Genomic DNA, 16,267 nt, shown 5'->3' with positions numbered 1-16,267 from the left:
TCCCATGACCCTCTACCACTGTGCCAAATTTCACATGGATTGACCAAGTCAGTGAGGAGAAAAACGTGGAACAGACACAGACAGAGTTTTCCTCATTACATAGTAAGATAAGATGATGATGCTTACTATGCTAACAGTACATTAACTTCTTGGTTCATGCTTAAGTAAAGTTGGTTTAACATGAAAAGGGATACATATAAACAAAGCTACGAATGTCTTGGTTACAGTTCAGTTAACTGTGGGAAAATGGATGATTAAATTTGTGAGTTCAAATCATCCTGTGAAATAAAAAGGCAGGAAATGATCATGTTAGTGACACTGCAAACAATCATCATGCTTCATCTCTCTACACTGAACAAATGTGTGCTGCTGAACCTGTATTACTGACTAACGTCATAGGATACATTTAATTTAACTGCAAGAGATCAGATCAATCACTAATAAGATCCACGTGTATTGTGTTTCTCAAAACAGCAATATTAGTTCCTCTGCTTATAGAAAATGCTCTTTTATCACAGGTGGCACATGAACGCCAATCTATTGATTTTGATCTATTTTTAATGTAACAAATCTCACAAGAGATGGCTGAGTTAAAAAATAAAGACTGGGTAAGAATAAAAAATATGAGACTCCAAAAAAAAAACAGACTACTCTCCCTTGAGCAAAAATTAAAATTGCATTGCTCCTCCTCCTCCTAATAATTTTCATACAGTCCCTGAGAGACAGGTTAGTGTCTCTTCAGCACTACACCAGAACCTGAAGCCTGTTGGCACATTCGCCACATTAAAGATGACCACATTCAGGCTGTCATCACCAGTCAGCATCAAACATCCATTTTGTCATGAGGCTTAAAATTTGACGGCATGTTTTGCATCAGCAAATTTCTCATTTCTGTTTATGAAAAGCAAGAAAAAAAAACCCAAATCCTGCATGTCCAAAATCATGTGTCAGAATTTCACGGAAGCTTTCACAACAAGTGTTGTCCGGTATCTGAGTGTGGGTCGTTGGTAAACCACAGATTGACGCAGGGGCCCAGGTGGCTGAGGGGCACGTTAGTACAATAGCAGCAGGAAGCAATGGGGCTTCAAGGGCAGGCAGGTGAAGGAGAGAAGAGCTGCTGAAGCCTGAGGACGATTCACACAAACTCTGCATGAACTCAGCCAACCTCATAACAAACTTACATCTCTCAGACATCAAACATACATAGTGGCTGTCAGGTAGGCGAAGAGTTCACTTCGGGTGGGTTGAACTCAAGGTTGTGGTTTTTAAAAGCATTAACCGTTTGTTAACTGGACTATAAAGCATGGACCAAATATCTTGATGAAAATGTAGAATTAAAGTGATAGCTGGATATTTGGGAGGTTCGCTTATCTGCTTTTCCTGATGAGAAATGTGATGAGAATGTCGCTATCATTCTCCTGTCTGTAAATATGAAACAGTTAGCTTAGCACAGAGGCTGACAGCAGGAGCAAAACAGGAAGCATACCTCTATCCAAAGGGCTGCAACGATTAGTCAACTAATCGATGACTAATCGACTATTAAAATAATCAGTAGTCGACTAATCGGTTTGAGTCATTTTTCATAGAAAAGTACAATAAAAGTACCCCAAAATACTCTTATTGCAGCTTCTTTCGTTCAAATATTGGCAGCTTTACACACTCTCTCATGACGGTGAACTGAAACCCTTCGTGAGTACGAAACAAGACATTAGATGACAGGATTTTGGGGTCTGGGAGAGACAGACCAACATTTTTCAACATTTTAACACATTTTTCGATAAAATGATTAGTCGACTAATCGAAGAAACAATCGACAGATTAGTCGACAATGAAAATAATCGTTAGTTGCAGCCCTAGTCCAAAAGACAACAAAACCTGCCCAACAGCACCTCTAAAGCTCACCAATTAACACCAAGCGCCAACCTCTGAGGTCGAGTAATGAAGCCGATGCAGAAGTGCCAAAAACTGCAGTTCATCTAATGGCCACTTGAGGCTGGCTCCAAAACGGAGTCAGTCCCCATAGACCCTCATGTTAAAATGCTCAACTTTACAGCAGAGATAAACAGGTTTACAGCCTGGTGCAAAAATGGTTTTGGTCCCTGTAGCTAATTTCCCCGTTCATGACAACTGTACAGGGGTGAATTTTTATATGACTCACCCATTTACATTTTATTAAGGCCCCAATTATGCATATATACAGGCAGGGCTGCTTGAGCAACAGGCTGTCCACGAGGCTTCAACACCAAATATGGTCACTTCTGGCTCCAAATAACCAAGATGGCACTGGCCGAAGTGCCAAACTTGAGACGTCAAAACAGCAGTCCAGAAAAAAGTGGGTGACATCACTTTAACTACGTCTATTATTTATACAGTCTATGACTCACACATTACTACACGTCTCATTTCTTTGACAAAACACCAGTAAGTCACTGAGTTCAGTCAAGAAACACTCCGACACATAACACCCTGTAAAACCACATACTGTTTTTACCATTAAAGTTTTGTACAAATTAAACAAACAAGACATCACATATTAATAATGAGCTTCACGTATCAACCTTCCATAAACTCCCGGTGAGACTGACCTTCAAATGACAAAGTAATGGAACGAATATTCACTGTAATCTATTACACTACTGTTCCTGAAAAAGTAATCACATTACTGTAATTTATTCACTCAATAATACCTTACTGCCCAGCACTGCATCCAAATAGTAGTAGTAGTAGTAGTATTTCTTCTATTTGGCATGTCACACAGTTTATCACAGTTTTTTGGTTCTATAAAACAGAGTGACTGATTTTCTCTGGAGAAGGGAAAAATAATTTTTGTCCTAATGAACACCATTAAAGTGATAACGGAGCGGGACCGGCCTGAATTGATAGTATAATAAGTGGCTCTACACATAATTTATGAGCTCAAAAAAGAGAATGAATTTAGAATTGAGTTATTATTTAAATAAATATTTTGCTTTATAGTGACTGCAAAAATCAATCCTAATGAAAATGACTAAAATCAGCTGATGTCTGTTTTCTCAGTTTTCTGTGCAAATGTCAGCGCTCATCAGAATCTTTCATTTACAAATGCTGACTCAGAATACATTTAGAGTAACTTGCCAGAGAGTTACCAGTTTAAAGGGATCATTTGGATTTTTTTTAGATGAGCTCGTATGAGGTACTTATCCATAGTCAGTGTGTTACCTACAGTAGATGTCTGTCAGTATGCCCCCAGTTTGGAGAAGCAGACAGGAGTACCGACACCTAAAAAAACATTGTCTGTTTAAGTATACTCTATATTTAAAACATTTTTACACCTTTACCTTGCTGTCAGCCCTCTATAATGGGGGACTGAAGTTGTTGTATCCATCTATGCTTGCTTCAAAGACACCAAACTCAATCGACAAAAACAGTTATTTTAACTTCCAGAACACAGGAATTGCCGTTCTACTGCTACCTGTATCACTTAACTAACCTTTAAAAACACCAAAGTCACACAACAACACAAAGAAACTGATCGGGGCAGCGGTACACCAGCTGTCGAAAAGGACTGTCTAAATATAGCGCACACTTAATTTGATAGGTTTTTATAGGTGGCTAAAATATGTTTCCTGCTGCCCCCGTCCACAATGATACGTTGCCTAACTTCTGTGGTGGTACTTCAGCCTGCTTCTCCAAACTGGGGGTGTGTTGACCATAGACTGTATAAATATATGGACATTGACATCACCAACTGGTTTGTGGAGTCGAGTTTGGCATTTCGGCCGTCACCATCTTGAATTTTTGGAGCCAGAAATGACTATATTTAGATGAGAGGTTGGAGCTGTAGGAAAAGTCAGACTCTGGTGACACCTCGCAGACAGCCTGTCACTTAAGGCCCGCCCTTAATTATGTGTAACTTTAAGCCTTAATAGAAATTTAAATGAGTGAGTTATATAAAGATTCTTCCCTCATACAACTGTCATGAACAGGAAGATAAGCTATAGATACCAAAACCGTTTTTGTACCAGGCTAAAAACATGTTTATTTCTGCTGTTAAGTTTAACATTGCGTTCTATGGGATTTGACTCGCTCTTGGAGCCAGCCTCAAGTGGCCATTAGAGGAACTGCAGTTTTTGGCACTTCTAAGCCAATCAGAGCAGAGTGAGGCGGACCATGCCTTTGCCATGGTAGGAAAAAAGAGCACAGTCTCACTCAAAGTCATCGAAATCTGGCGCTTGGGCTGTGACTTGCGGTGTCAGAATTTAACGACAAAAGGTGTTGTTTAACGTCTGTATGATACACGGCCAGTTGCCAATATAGTTCAATGATGCCCGGCCGCATCAGGGGGAACCGTGGCAGGACAAGGATGAAAGTTAAGGTGGCAGAAGTCTGAGTGGGGCGGGCAGGAGGGGTGGTGGATGGGTCCAATAAACACCGATTTTCACCCGAGAGAGCGGCATTCGTGTCCCGTAAGATTATAAAGCCACACCCTGTTCTTTTTTTCCTAAACCTAACCATGTGTTTGTTGTTGAAGGAAAACAGTCAATTTGTGTTGTTTTACCGACATGGTGTGTTTATTTTTAAAGAGACTGTATGTAAACGTAAATTTCCTGTGAAAATGGAAGTGTATCTTGAAAGAAGAGAACTTGACACGGCGTCCCAGAACGTCAACAACCAACACACCCAGGGTACATTGCACGTCGTATGTGGACATGGAAAGTCAATGACCCAAGCGTCAATATGTGACGAGGTCAGAGTGAGAATGTGTTGAAAAAAATATTGCTATCCGGTCCTCTTCCCTAAAATCCGTTTTTGGCACTTTCACATTGGCTTCATTTTTCAGCGCCGAATGTTGCCGACAACCGTGTATTGTAGGTGATACACCGACTATGGTAAAGCACCTCATACAACCCCACCTCAGAAAAATCCGAACAATCCCTTTAATCAATACAGATTTTATGCACCACCGGACTGCGTTGACACAAATAATGCTTCATATTTTTTCTGTCCGTCTGCACTCTGTCGGTTCCCCATCTGGCTCGTTTGACCTTCCCACTTATAATAAAAGACTTCGAGTGTCCCACCGCATAAAAGATTGAGTTTGGCAGATGAGCCACATGCCACTCATAAACTTTAAAATAACTTGCCTGCTGACATTATGAAGATAACACGGAGAAGGTCAGAAGTATATGAGAAACTAAATAAAAACCATATGAAAGCAAACATTTCTAAAATGTCAAGCTGTCGTTGGAAAGTACGTGTGTGTATATGTGTGTGTGCGTGTGTTATGAGGAAACATTTTCAGGCTCGTATGAGGACGTGAATGTCACGATCAACCAGAACAAAATAAAAACAAAGACCTTTAAAAGCTGTGATTATGATTTTAAAGCGTCGCCACAAACAGAAGCTGTTTAAACAGAAAATGTGATAATTTTGTTTAAATTTACATTTCATCTGAAGCAAGAATCAAGAGGAGCAATTTCTGGAGCTGCTCCATTAATTATGAATGAGAGAGACCATATTTGATTTCAGATTTCAGGGATTTTCTTTCCATATGCATCCAATTATCTCTATCAAGTGATAAAATGTATTTGTATGTAAGAGCTTGTCTCATCCAAAGTCACAGTTCTTCAAAGTGTCCCCTGGATTCATCCCAAAATCAGGTTCAAGACTCAAACTCTGAGGGAGCGTTGTTTGATGTTTACAAATATCGATCCTCCTGCCGCAGATCACAGGATGTACATTTAGTTCTGAGGAAACCGAACTGCAGGTGTGAAAGATGTTTTTCGTGTACTGGACATGTAATTGCTTTCAGGCGAAAACTTGGTGTCTCCAAAACAACCTGAAGGAAATCAAACCTTGTTTTGAGCTTCACGCAGAAGGAACAGTTCTGTAAATGAGGTCAGTGCAAAGAAAACTAAAAAGTAAAAAGTATTTACCAGAGTACCAGAGAAATGAGTTTGAGTAATGAGTTTTTTGTTGTTGTAATAATTCTAATAATAATCTTAAGTTTTATAGTAATACTTTCATATCAAAGGTCCTCGGGGGCCAATAATAAGCTATAAAAATGTACCAAACTAATCAAATCCAACAGCAATTAACGAGACTAAATAAAACTGGAAGTAAAACACTCATAAATGTGTTATGCTTATTTTTCATTTGCACATTCTCAAATTTGAGAGTCAATCCCTGCACCTGAAGGCAACACACAGCACCAAACGAGACATGAAAGGTCACATCTGGACTCGCAGGATGAACTGATGCTCAAATAAAACTAGAACATTTGGAGTTGTACTGTGTTGGAGCAAACTGTGAAGTCGACTGTAAAGCAACATTACACTTTACATTAACTTTTAAAGGGTAAGGCTGAAGTTTTCCAACATTTTTGTTATGACAGATCCTACCAAACGACCTAAACCAACAATGTGGCTCCTGCAGAAGACTCACAAATATATAGCTTATATATTTTAAAAGTTAAATAATTTCGTAGCTGGTCACTGTAGTTTTTAGCAAACGCCACTCAAACTGCAGTTAATAGTGCATTTGTCTGGGACTATTTTCAGTGGTGGAGTAATCCACATTTGGTGCTCTGGCCTCCTGAGACCCTGTGTCCTCATATGAGGACCTCACATTTTGGGTTTACTTGACCTTACACTTCATTCTGCTTAACTCAGACCTGTTGTCCTCATTCGTGGACACTTTTTGTGCCATCTAGAGGTAGTAAGAGCACAATACACTAATCCATGAAAAAACAAGATGGCAGCCATCTCTGCCAAGTCAGTCTGCAGCTATTCCGGCACAAATGTGGACAAGGTCCAAAAGCTGATCACATTTTATCGTTGAAACTTGTTTATTTATGATCAAAAATGTTTGTAGTTTGATATGGCAACAAATTTGACCAATTTTAGCAACAGTAAAAAGCTGAGACACTGTAAGTAAGTGCTCGTTTGAGGACATTGGGGCTTTATTGTCATTATTGTTGACAGTGTCTAGTTTTTTATACTTATCGGGTACAACTGATCCCAGATAGCTAGGAGAAATTGAAAATGCATACCAAACAAATGTTCGGGTCTCAGGAGGCTAGTGAGTTTTTGTGGCAGCAGAATGGTGTATGTGGGACTGAGTTAAAATAAACTTCAGTGTCTGTGTTTATGGTAAAGAAGAGAAATGTCACCCAGTGCAACACTGTGGCTCACTGACACTAACATTTATGCCAGAGTGGCAGCGCGCAGGTGAGGTCGGGACTTCAAAAAAAGGTAGCGACCACATACAGTACCAGACAGTTAGCAGCACGCATCTAAGAAAAAAGAAAATATAGTGATGCGAAACACCAAACGGTGGGGTTGGCTTTCATTGTCACTGGTGATACTGTTTACCTTACTTTAACCCAAACCAAAATCCCATTTTTGTGAAGCTAAATCTAACCAAACCTTAAACATTGTCAGATTATAAAATATTTTTGTTGTCCTGTTGATCTTACAACACAGATGTTACATTTCTGCCTTTCATATGCAGCAGATATGTCGAAACTTTGTTTCTTTACGTTTCAATTTAAATTCTATGTTGTGACAACTCTGTGGTTAACGTGTGGTAAGGCAACCCAATCGCCAGAATAAACGTTAGCATTGTAAGTTTCTGCAAACCATGGATACATTACGTTTGCATGTTATTACGTAGCAGATATGTTGAAACTTTACATTTCAACAACACTGTGATTAATGTGTGGTTGGTTTAGGCACAAAAAAACATTTGGTTAACGCTAGGAAAATATCATGTTTTGGCTTAAAGTCCTCAGTTTTGTGGGGCACAATCTTCTGTGAAAAAGCAGTGAAGTCTGTAAAAAAAAACCTGCCGCTTTTCCTGGCACTATCCCCACTGGAAAAACAGCAACATGCCAAAAGAACACCCACATTTGGTGCTTTAAAAACCACAGGAAACATAACAATGACTCACTAAAATACAACCTATTTTGTTGTTTGTTGGTCTAAAACAGTGGTGTGCAGTTTGGCAGGCTCCTCGCTTAGCTGCCCCTCCATCTACCATCCACCATCTCCTCCACCTCCTGATGACAAAGTCAGCTCATATACTACATCACTTTAGAAACACTGATATGATGCGTATGAAATGTACAAATGTAATGTATTCACGGTTTGCAGAAACTTACATTTTCTTGTGGTGACTGCTCTGACCCAGAATATAAACATTTGCTCCACTTTCATCAGCCGCAACAATAAAGTGATGAACACATGAATGCATCACTAATTACAATCAAATGATATAATACATATTTTTCTGAAATAGGCCATTGATTTTGATGCTAATACTCTTGTACTTTTACATGGTAACATTCTGATTGCAGGACATTTACTTGTAACAGAGTATTTTTACCCTGTGGTATTAGTACTTTTACCAAGCTAAGAGATCTGAGTTCTTCCACCACTGTGGCATCAAATTAGAAATCGCTTCTATGTGTCATTCTAGAGGGTGTATTATTTTGTTATTTAATTTACAGGACTTGTGTTGTAATTGTTTTTGGACAACAATGGAGCTTATGCACAACCAGCCCTATCCACTCAGTGATATAAGCAGTTGCTTAAGGCCCCAGCTGGTCTAGAAAAAGGCTGTTTTTAATGAACAAGAGACAATAAGAAACTTCTTAAATGAAAACTGATATTATTTCGTGCCATTTTTGTTAACAAACTGAGACAAAGCAATGAGCTCAGAGTTTGGTGAAATGAATAATTTAGGTAAGTAAGTCATTTACTGTCCCCAACACAACACAACTCACAGGACTCTGTGGTTAAGAATGATCAGGGGATTAGGGAGTACTGAAGTCTATTTAAAGCTGGTGTTGCTGCTAATAGGTCTCACTTCAGTCTTTATATTGTACAATATGTAAAGGTCCAGTGTGTTGGATTATATATATCCTATATTGGCAGAATGGAATATAATATAATAAGTATGTTTTCTTTAGCGTAAAATCACCTGAAAATAATAATCATTGTGTTATTGTTACATTAGAATGAGCTGTTTATCTACATAGGGAGCAGGTCCTCGTCTACGGACATTGCCATGTTGCATCACCATGTTTCTACAGTAGCCCAGAACGGACAAACCAAACACTGGCTCTAGATGAGGCCATTCATGTTTTGTGTCAGCCACTGTAGTTAGAAGCCTTTCTGCAACAAGAGCGTTGGAAAAACACAGATTTTTTTTTTTTTATATAAATTGATTTATTCAGTGTTTCTACAGATTAAAATCACCTTGTTTTGGAGAGGAAGAGACCTCTGAGGATAAAACCTCATTGCACACATTAGCACCTGCTAAGCTAGCAGCCCGTCTGCGATGTGCCAAACTACAAAAAAGTGAGACACTGATTTGTAACATGAAACTGCCTTATTCAGTGTTTTTACCAGGTTAAATCACCTGGTCTTTTGTTTTGCAGAGGAGGAAACCTCTGCGGATGATTCGACTCCTGAACAATGAACACTGAAGGAATTCTAACCAGGAGAAGATTCAGCTGGCTGCAATCTGCAATCCTCACCACTAGATGCCACTAAATCCCACACGCAGCTATTTTAAACTAATATTGAAGCTACAATACACAACCCTGCTGGAAAAAAACAACAAACCAAATCCTGCTTAGGGCCCCCAAAAGTCTCGGGCTGGCCCTGGCTGTATGGCACAGATAAGATGTATCAGGCTTTGGATAAACAGACAATACATGTTAATAGGATCAGTTCATTGTTGGTCTTCTCGCGGGCTTTGTTGACAATAAGAAAAACACATTCATCCTTTTTAACGACAAATAGGAACTGCTCCAACAAACACACAGACTGCTCCGCCGCACAAATACACACACAAACACACACTGCTCTGATGATCTGGCGTGGGTTTAGCCCTCGAGGCCACTTCACAGAGCATGAAGGTGTTAATTTGGTGTGTCACTTCTATGACTAAGAAAATGGTCTTCCTCCTCAGCTGTAACCTTTAGACAAAAAAAAAAAAAATCCAGCGTGGAAGTGCCCCCCTGAGCTGCAGACTGTGTGTCACTGTGGAAACACGCTGTTGGGCACTGCAAGTGAAAAGGGCAGGCAGGGGTGATCACCACCACCTCCTCCTCCTCCACCTCCACCACCTCCCCTCCTCGCTCCAACATGCCTGCATCTCCATGCAAACCTAACACGCCCGGCCCCTTCAGCAGGCTCTGGCGCCGCTTCTGTGAATCCAGACCTACTGTACCACGACACACACTGACGCCTTTGACAGACAGTTAATAAGGATTCATACTCAATGCAGCCAACAGAGCAAAGTGATTATGTCTGTAGGTAATTGGCCCGCTGACAGCGACATGATCCCGGCCCCTGTTGTGACCTGCTTGAATAATGAAATAACAATAAAATGGCAAACGTGTGCTCCCCCCACCCCGCACCCAAGGAGGTATAAGGCACTTTGAGTGCTGTGGAGGCAAAAAAAGAGCTAATATCAGAGCTGATGTAGTAGTGTAGTCTCTGGGTTTTCCCTCAGTGCTTTGTTTGCTTGCTCTTTGTCTGTAGCTAAAAGAGGCAGCTCAGAGCCATGTTGCACGATGAGTCACCTTGCCGGAGAGCCCAAAGCCCCAAACATCAACCTTTTATTAAAGGAGGATCTTTGAGTGGGCAAGACAGCAACCTGGGGTTGATCCCTGTCTGTAACATCAAATGGCTTTGTATCCAAAACAAGCCTGAACTGATTTATACTCTGTCCTGTGGCTCTCCGGTTTACTATGTCTCACAATAGAAACTCTAAGGCAGATGTCATAAATTAGCACATGGGCTGTAATGACACTATACGCCTATCTTAGAGAAGTGACTAAATGGTAATATCCATCTGTGCTCCTACAGGATTTACAGTGTTTCTAATTATCTCAGGCTTCAGGACTACCTGCTGAGCCAGGCGGCACAGGTTTCTGCACATCTGGTGAGATCGACATTTGGCCACAGACCAAAGAGATGCACTACTTATTGTTTTGTTTGGGGCTCTGGGAAGTAAAAAAAAAAACAAGCACCAGAGAGAAGGAGAATAGAAATAGGACAAAAAAAAAAAAGGATGACAAATTCATTTAACTTGTCATTTATCGTCACAGTCAACACCATTGTCTGGCCAGGAACAGTGTTCGTCACAAGATCAATAGTTGATCATCCTGTTCTGTGACACATGCGGACGAGGGGGGACAGTTGATTTACATTTACAAAATGATTGTGACTCATGCATATTCAGTCCCTCTCACTCTATTTGTCATCCTGCAGACCTAATTGGCTAACTTTCTTTGTTGCTATGCTGGCCGGATTTCAGATGTGTGGGAACTGCTGCCTCTCCTTCACTGATTAGCCTAAGCTATGAAAACAGTGTTATTTTTTAGATAACCACATCACTGAGCAATCATCAGGGGAAAAAAGGGCAATATTTGTCTGTGAATCGAGGGTTTGGAGACAGAGGGTGTCTGTGCTGAGCAGATTCAAAGCCCTGTGAGATCAATTTGTGATTCGGGGGTATCTAAATAGAACTGATTTGTCTAATTTTGCATGATTACAACGTTGGCTTCAGCATAGATTGTTGTTTTTTCAAAGGAGGTATTTGAGGGGAAGGTGGGTGGGAGAGAGAAAGAGGGAGGAGAGGGAGAGATGTAGGACAGGATGGTTGTAGTAGCTCCACTGAATCAGAGACCCTTTGTGATTTGCTACAGAGAAAAAAAAATCAAAATGGCAGATTACACTCTAGAAAAGCTAACTTCCTAAAAAAAACCCTGCATGCATGCATGTTGAAATGGCTCTCCACAGCTGCACAAAAGCCTCAGCACATTTAAAGCACATAAACAGTGTGTCTGATCCACACACAGGACGTGGCATCAGCATTAGGAAGCACTGCCTGCTGCTGCTGCTGCTGCTGCATGTCTACCTGCTCTGGGCCTTGGAAACAGATCCGGCACTGGGGGGTCCGCAGGCTGCTGGCGGTGCTGGCCAGAGACACGGCGTCCAGGCCCACTTGCAGCTTGGGCTCCTTGTCCTCAAACGCCAGGCTCCGGGGCCGCGGGTCGCTGCCGTAGTACTCCTCCTCGTCATCCCGGGAATGGCAGTCGACGAAAGGCGGCCAACCGCAGCCGCCCATCCCCAGACCTCGCATGGTGGTGGACCGTCTATCTGTGTCTGAGCCGGACTGTCTCGAATCGGATCGCATAAACACCAGGACTTTCAGTTCATTAAAAAACATGCGGATCCGATACTTGAACATGTTTGGCTACATAAAGAATCCGCCACTGAAATAAATGTGTTTTTATCTCCTCTCCTTCTCTTATTATTATTGTGATTATTATTATTCATACACCCGATATGTTCACTCTTATTGTAGCCTAGTATTTTCATTAACACCACCACCAGCTTATTAAGGGGAAATCCAGAGAAATAAAGGCTCTCGCCCCACTGATGGCATGTGTGTCTAAGCCAATGCGGATGAAAGATTTTCCCTTTCAGCTGGCCGACACACTCTTTCAATATTCATTACTCAAACAACTCAGCAAACGCCGTCTATAGCCTCGATGCATCGTCCACCGCACCCCAGAAAAAACACTAGAGCTTGCACAGGGTTTGATCTCCACGGTCCATTTTTGATTTTTCTTCAAAGACACCTTTTTTCACATGCACTGGGCTTGCAGCAAAAAATAGCCTACATGTTTTGCTACCCAAAGCAGAAGACCGCGAGAGAGTGGACGAGTGGAAGAGAGAGCAACACAGAGCCAGGAAATAGAAGATGGGAGGTAAAATACAACGACCTGCCATCCATACAGTCACATCTGGGACTCTTGTCAAGAATCATAATCCAAAAGGAAAATGAAAAGATGAAATGGAAGTTGGATTTGGATGATTAGAAAATGTCTCTGTGTATATATATATATATTTTATCTCTTATTGTCCCTCCTCACTGTAGCATCCCAAGCGTCAGATCATGGTCCATTTTTTTTCTCCCCCCTCTCTTTCTCTCTCTTCTCTATTTCATCTCCTCTTTGTAAAGAAGCCTGTGGTTGATCCACGGAGAATCCGAGCCATTCACCCCGACAATCCACGTCGAGATCAAAAACACAATCCTGTTCATTTCTCAGCAGCCTCCTCGCTGGAAACACGGCAGCACAAAAACACCCGAGAGCCCCGTGTTTCCCATCTTCGCCTCGATGTCCATCAGCATTTCATTGCAAAGCACCCCCCAAAAAAGAAACACGGTCAAAGAGAGGCAGAATAATTAAAAAAAAAGGCACCCTGCGATTTTTTCTAATTGGGGAGAAAGACGGGGAAGACGCGTGGAGATGTCTTCGCATCCGAGAGCAATTACACAGCAGTAATGGCATTGATTATTGGATCAGATAGATGGTGGTGATGATACTGCTGGCGCTGATTTCCCTCCTCGAAATGGTCGGCTTGGAGATTGAACCAACGCAGCAGCTACTTCCGGAATAGGAAGAAGGAGAAGAAGAAGAAGAGAAAAACAGTCATCCTGTAAACAAGTCGGGTTTTTTTCCTCTCTGGTCATCCATCCGCCTCTGATGATGGGTGATGTGCCTCTCCCAGCGCTCCCAGTGCTCCCAGTGCAGGAGGAGCTGTGGCTGCTTTATCAGTGACCAGCCGCCGCTGTCCAGGGTGCTGATCTCCCTCTGCTGACGTGGACTGCTGCGGCCACATGAACCGGGAGCGCGCGAAGTACGAACCGGACCTGGACCTCTCCGTTATGATCTGTGTGTGTGTGTGTGTGTGTGTGTGTGTAATGTCAGAGCAGGTATGAATTATGGGCTCCATAACAGTGCTGGAGGAAGCACTCATGTTCTTCTCAAGTAGACTACCAGTATAACAAAAACACCAGTTTGCCAGTTTATTAGGTACCCCCAGGTAAAACCAGCGGTGCTAGAAGTATTCACATCCTTTAGTTAAGTGAAAGTAAAATACCACGGTGTAAAAAGATTCCATTGGCCTATAAGTAAAAGTAAAAAAAAAGCATTAAATATACTTACTTACAATAGTCTAAGTAGCCAACGTACATAGGCTATTATCAGCAAAGCTACTCAGGGTATCAAGTAAAAATATATTTGTCTACTCAATGTGTTATAATATTAATAACACATATTATTGAACACTATTACTTAGAGGAAAACTTTGCCGATTTATTAACCACCAGTGAATGTGATTTTTGCATTGCGTTTTGGATTATGTCAGAAAATAAGCTCTGTGGCTAACACAAGTTTATGATACTTACAGGTTTTGTTCAGCGAGATAATCTTCACATATGAACACCTTTCATACCGCATTTGAAGCTTAAATGCGATCGCCAGAAGTAAAAAGCTAACGTTAGGCTTTAACGGACTACATGACTACTCCACGGTCGCATGACTCTTGACGTCACCGCCACTAAGCTTTCAACTGATTTCGGCCGCTTTATTTTAAAAACATTGTATAATGGGGAAATCGGACTGTTTAAGCTAAATAAGAAGCTGTAATGGCGGACTGCCAGCACTCTCGCCTGTTCGGGGGTGATGACGTTTAATGTCCCCGACAGGGTTTGTAGTCGTATTGAGCAACTTGTTAGCAACCGCCTTTTTTACGACACGTAAAAGCTTCAAAATTCACAAGTAGGGTATTTACTGACGTGTTTTATGTCGTAGAACAAAACCTGAAACTCGCTTAAGCTTTTGTTAACCACAGACCTTATTTTAAGCATTTTACCAAAATCCCATTCAAAAAACGTATTGACTTTTAGACGAGAGAACCGGAAGTGCTAAAAGCGCTAACGGAGTTCCGGGTTTACTGGCACACTCTATTTGCCTTCAGTTTAGCAAATACTAATTTATTTTTTAACAAATATTTAACTAATGTTGACTTTTCTAAAATGTCTTTGCGGAGCTCTGGTAGCTACCTGTTGCACTGTCCATATCTGTAACAACGAACAACCAGTCTAAGCTAAATTTTTGTCTTCAGCAACTCTGTGTGTTGAACGTGTAACCAGAACAAAAAGGTATTGTTCCTGTTGCCATGGTTACCACTGATATGAGAAATAAAACCACAAGAGTTTCGCGAGACATAGCGATAAAGCATTAAATCAGAATTAGCAGAAGAGAATGACACGTAGACCGTCAGTACATATCCCTGTCTTTCCCCGTCTGACTTCAGTCTCAACCTACATTAGAAAATTAACTCAGCAACATACCTTGAAATATATATTTAGTCATTAGGGCTGAGAATGTGTTACTGATTTACTGTAAAAGTTATTTCTTTTACTACTACTTTATATTACCATTACTGAAGTCTGCTGCTAAATTCAGCATCATGTTTCACTCAGAATATTTTCAAATAAATCAGAAGTTAAAAAAACGTGTAAACTACGTCATTAACACAGACGAGCGGAGGATTAGCTTATAAACATCACATTTATTCACTTTACATGGAGCTACAGTTAATACTGAATTATGTTAAATGTTTGCTGAATGTGTTAGTGTCTCTTAATAAGTCATCAGAAATCATCTTTAGAAGGAGCAGATGTTTACCTTAAGCTAGCTTGGGCCATGTTAAAGTTAACAAAATTTTAACGGAGCAAGGCGAGCTAATTGCTAGCGTGCTCGGTTGAAAGGTGGTGTGCTCCACGTTTTATTTCCCAGTTGCTCTTGGAAAGAAGAATAGAGTACTGTAAACAAACTGTTACCATTGGAAATCGCTTTTGGTTTAACGCTGGAAGTTGCACCCATAGTTCACGCAAGTATCATGAAGGCTAGGAATAAGGTGGATAAGTAGAAGTCCTGCATCAAACATACTACTTACTTAAAGTAGTCTGAGTAGCCCATATAACTATTATCAGCAAACTTACTCAGAGTATCAAGTAAAAATACCTGGGCCAACTAATTTCAGTGTGTTATAATATTAATAACATATATTATCACTTAGAGAAATACTTTACAATGTCGGTAGTATAGACCTTTTTAGGGCCGAGGTCACAGTGATGACAGTTCATTAGCTGGGGGCAAAACCAGCCTCTCCCCCACAGGGCTGTAGGCTACATAGGAGTCTTAAAGTGTGGTCTTGTTGTGTTATTGGGAGCCAGAATAGAAGGAGTTCCTGTTGTAGGGATGAATAAGGTTATGTGTATTAAGGGTTATCATGTCCACCTCATCAGAAACTGGGGAGGGATTAAGAGGAATATTGGATTTCTCTGGAACGCTAACTTTTTAGCGCTTTAGCTAACGCTAGCTCCCATAGCAAAACAAACAAGTGTCGTATTT

The 16,267-nt window shown here is 41.0% G+C and overlaps 1 protein-coding gene across 1 annotated transcript in view; it reads right to left on the bottom strand.

Moving 5' to 3' along the window:
- marchf9 (membrane-associated ring finger (C3HC4) 9) overlaps nt 1-13,674 on the bottom strand; it is a 28,965-nt gene extending 15,291 nt beyond the window's left edge. The window contains exon 1 of the mRNA XM_050066127.1: nt 11,914-13,674. Coding sequence (XP_049922084.1) covers nt 11,914-12,246 — 333 coding nt within the window. The 5' untranslated portion in view covers nt 12,247-13,674. The remainder of the gene's footprint in view (nt 1-11,913) is intronic.
- Nucleotides 13,675-16,267: the final 2,593 nt, after the last annotated feature.

The sequence above is a fragment of the Epinephelus moara genome, chromosome 16 (genome assembly GCF_006386435.1).
Source record: "Epinephelus moara isolate mb chromosome 16, YSFRI_EMoa_1.0, whole genome shotgun sequence".
Classification (NCBI taxonomy): Eukaryota; Metazoa; Chordata; class Actinopteri; order Perciformes; family Serranidae; genus Epinephelus; species Epinephelus moara.
Note: the sequence above shows the minus strand (reverse complement) of the source record. Positions and strands in the feature narration are given on the sequence as shown.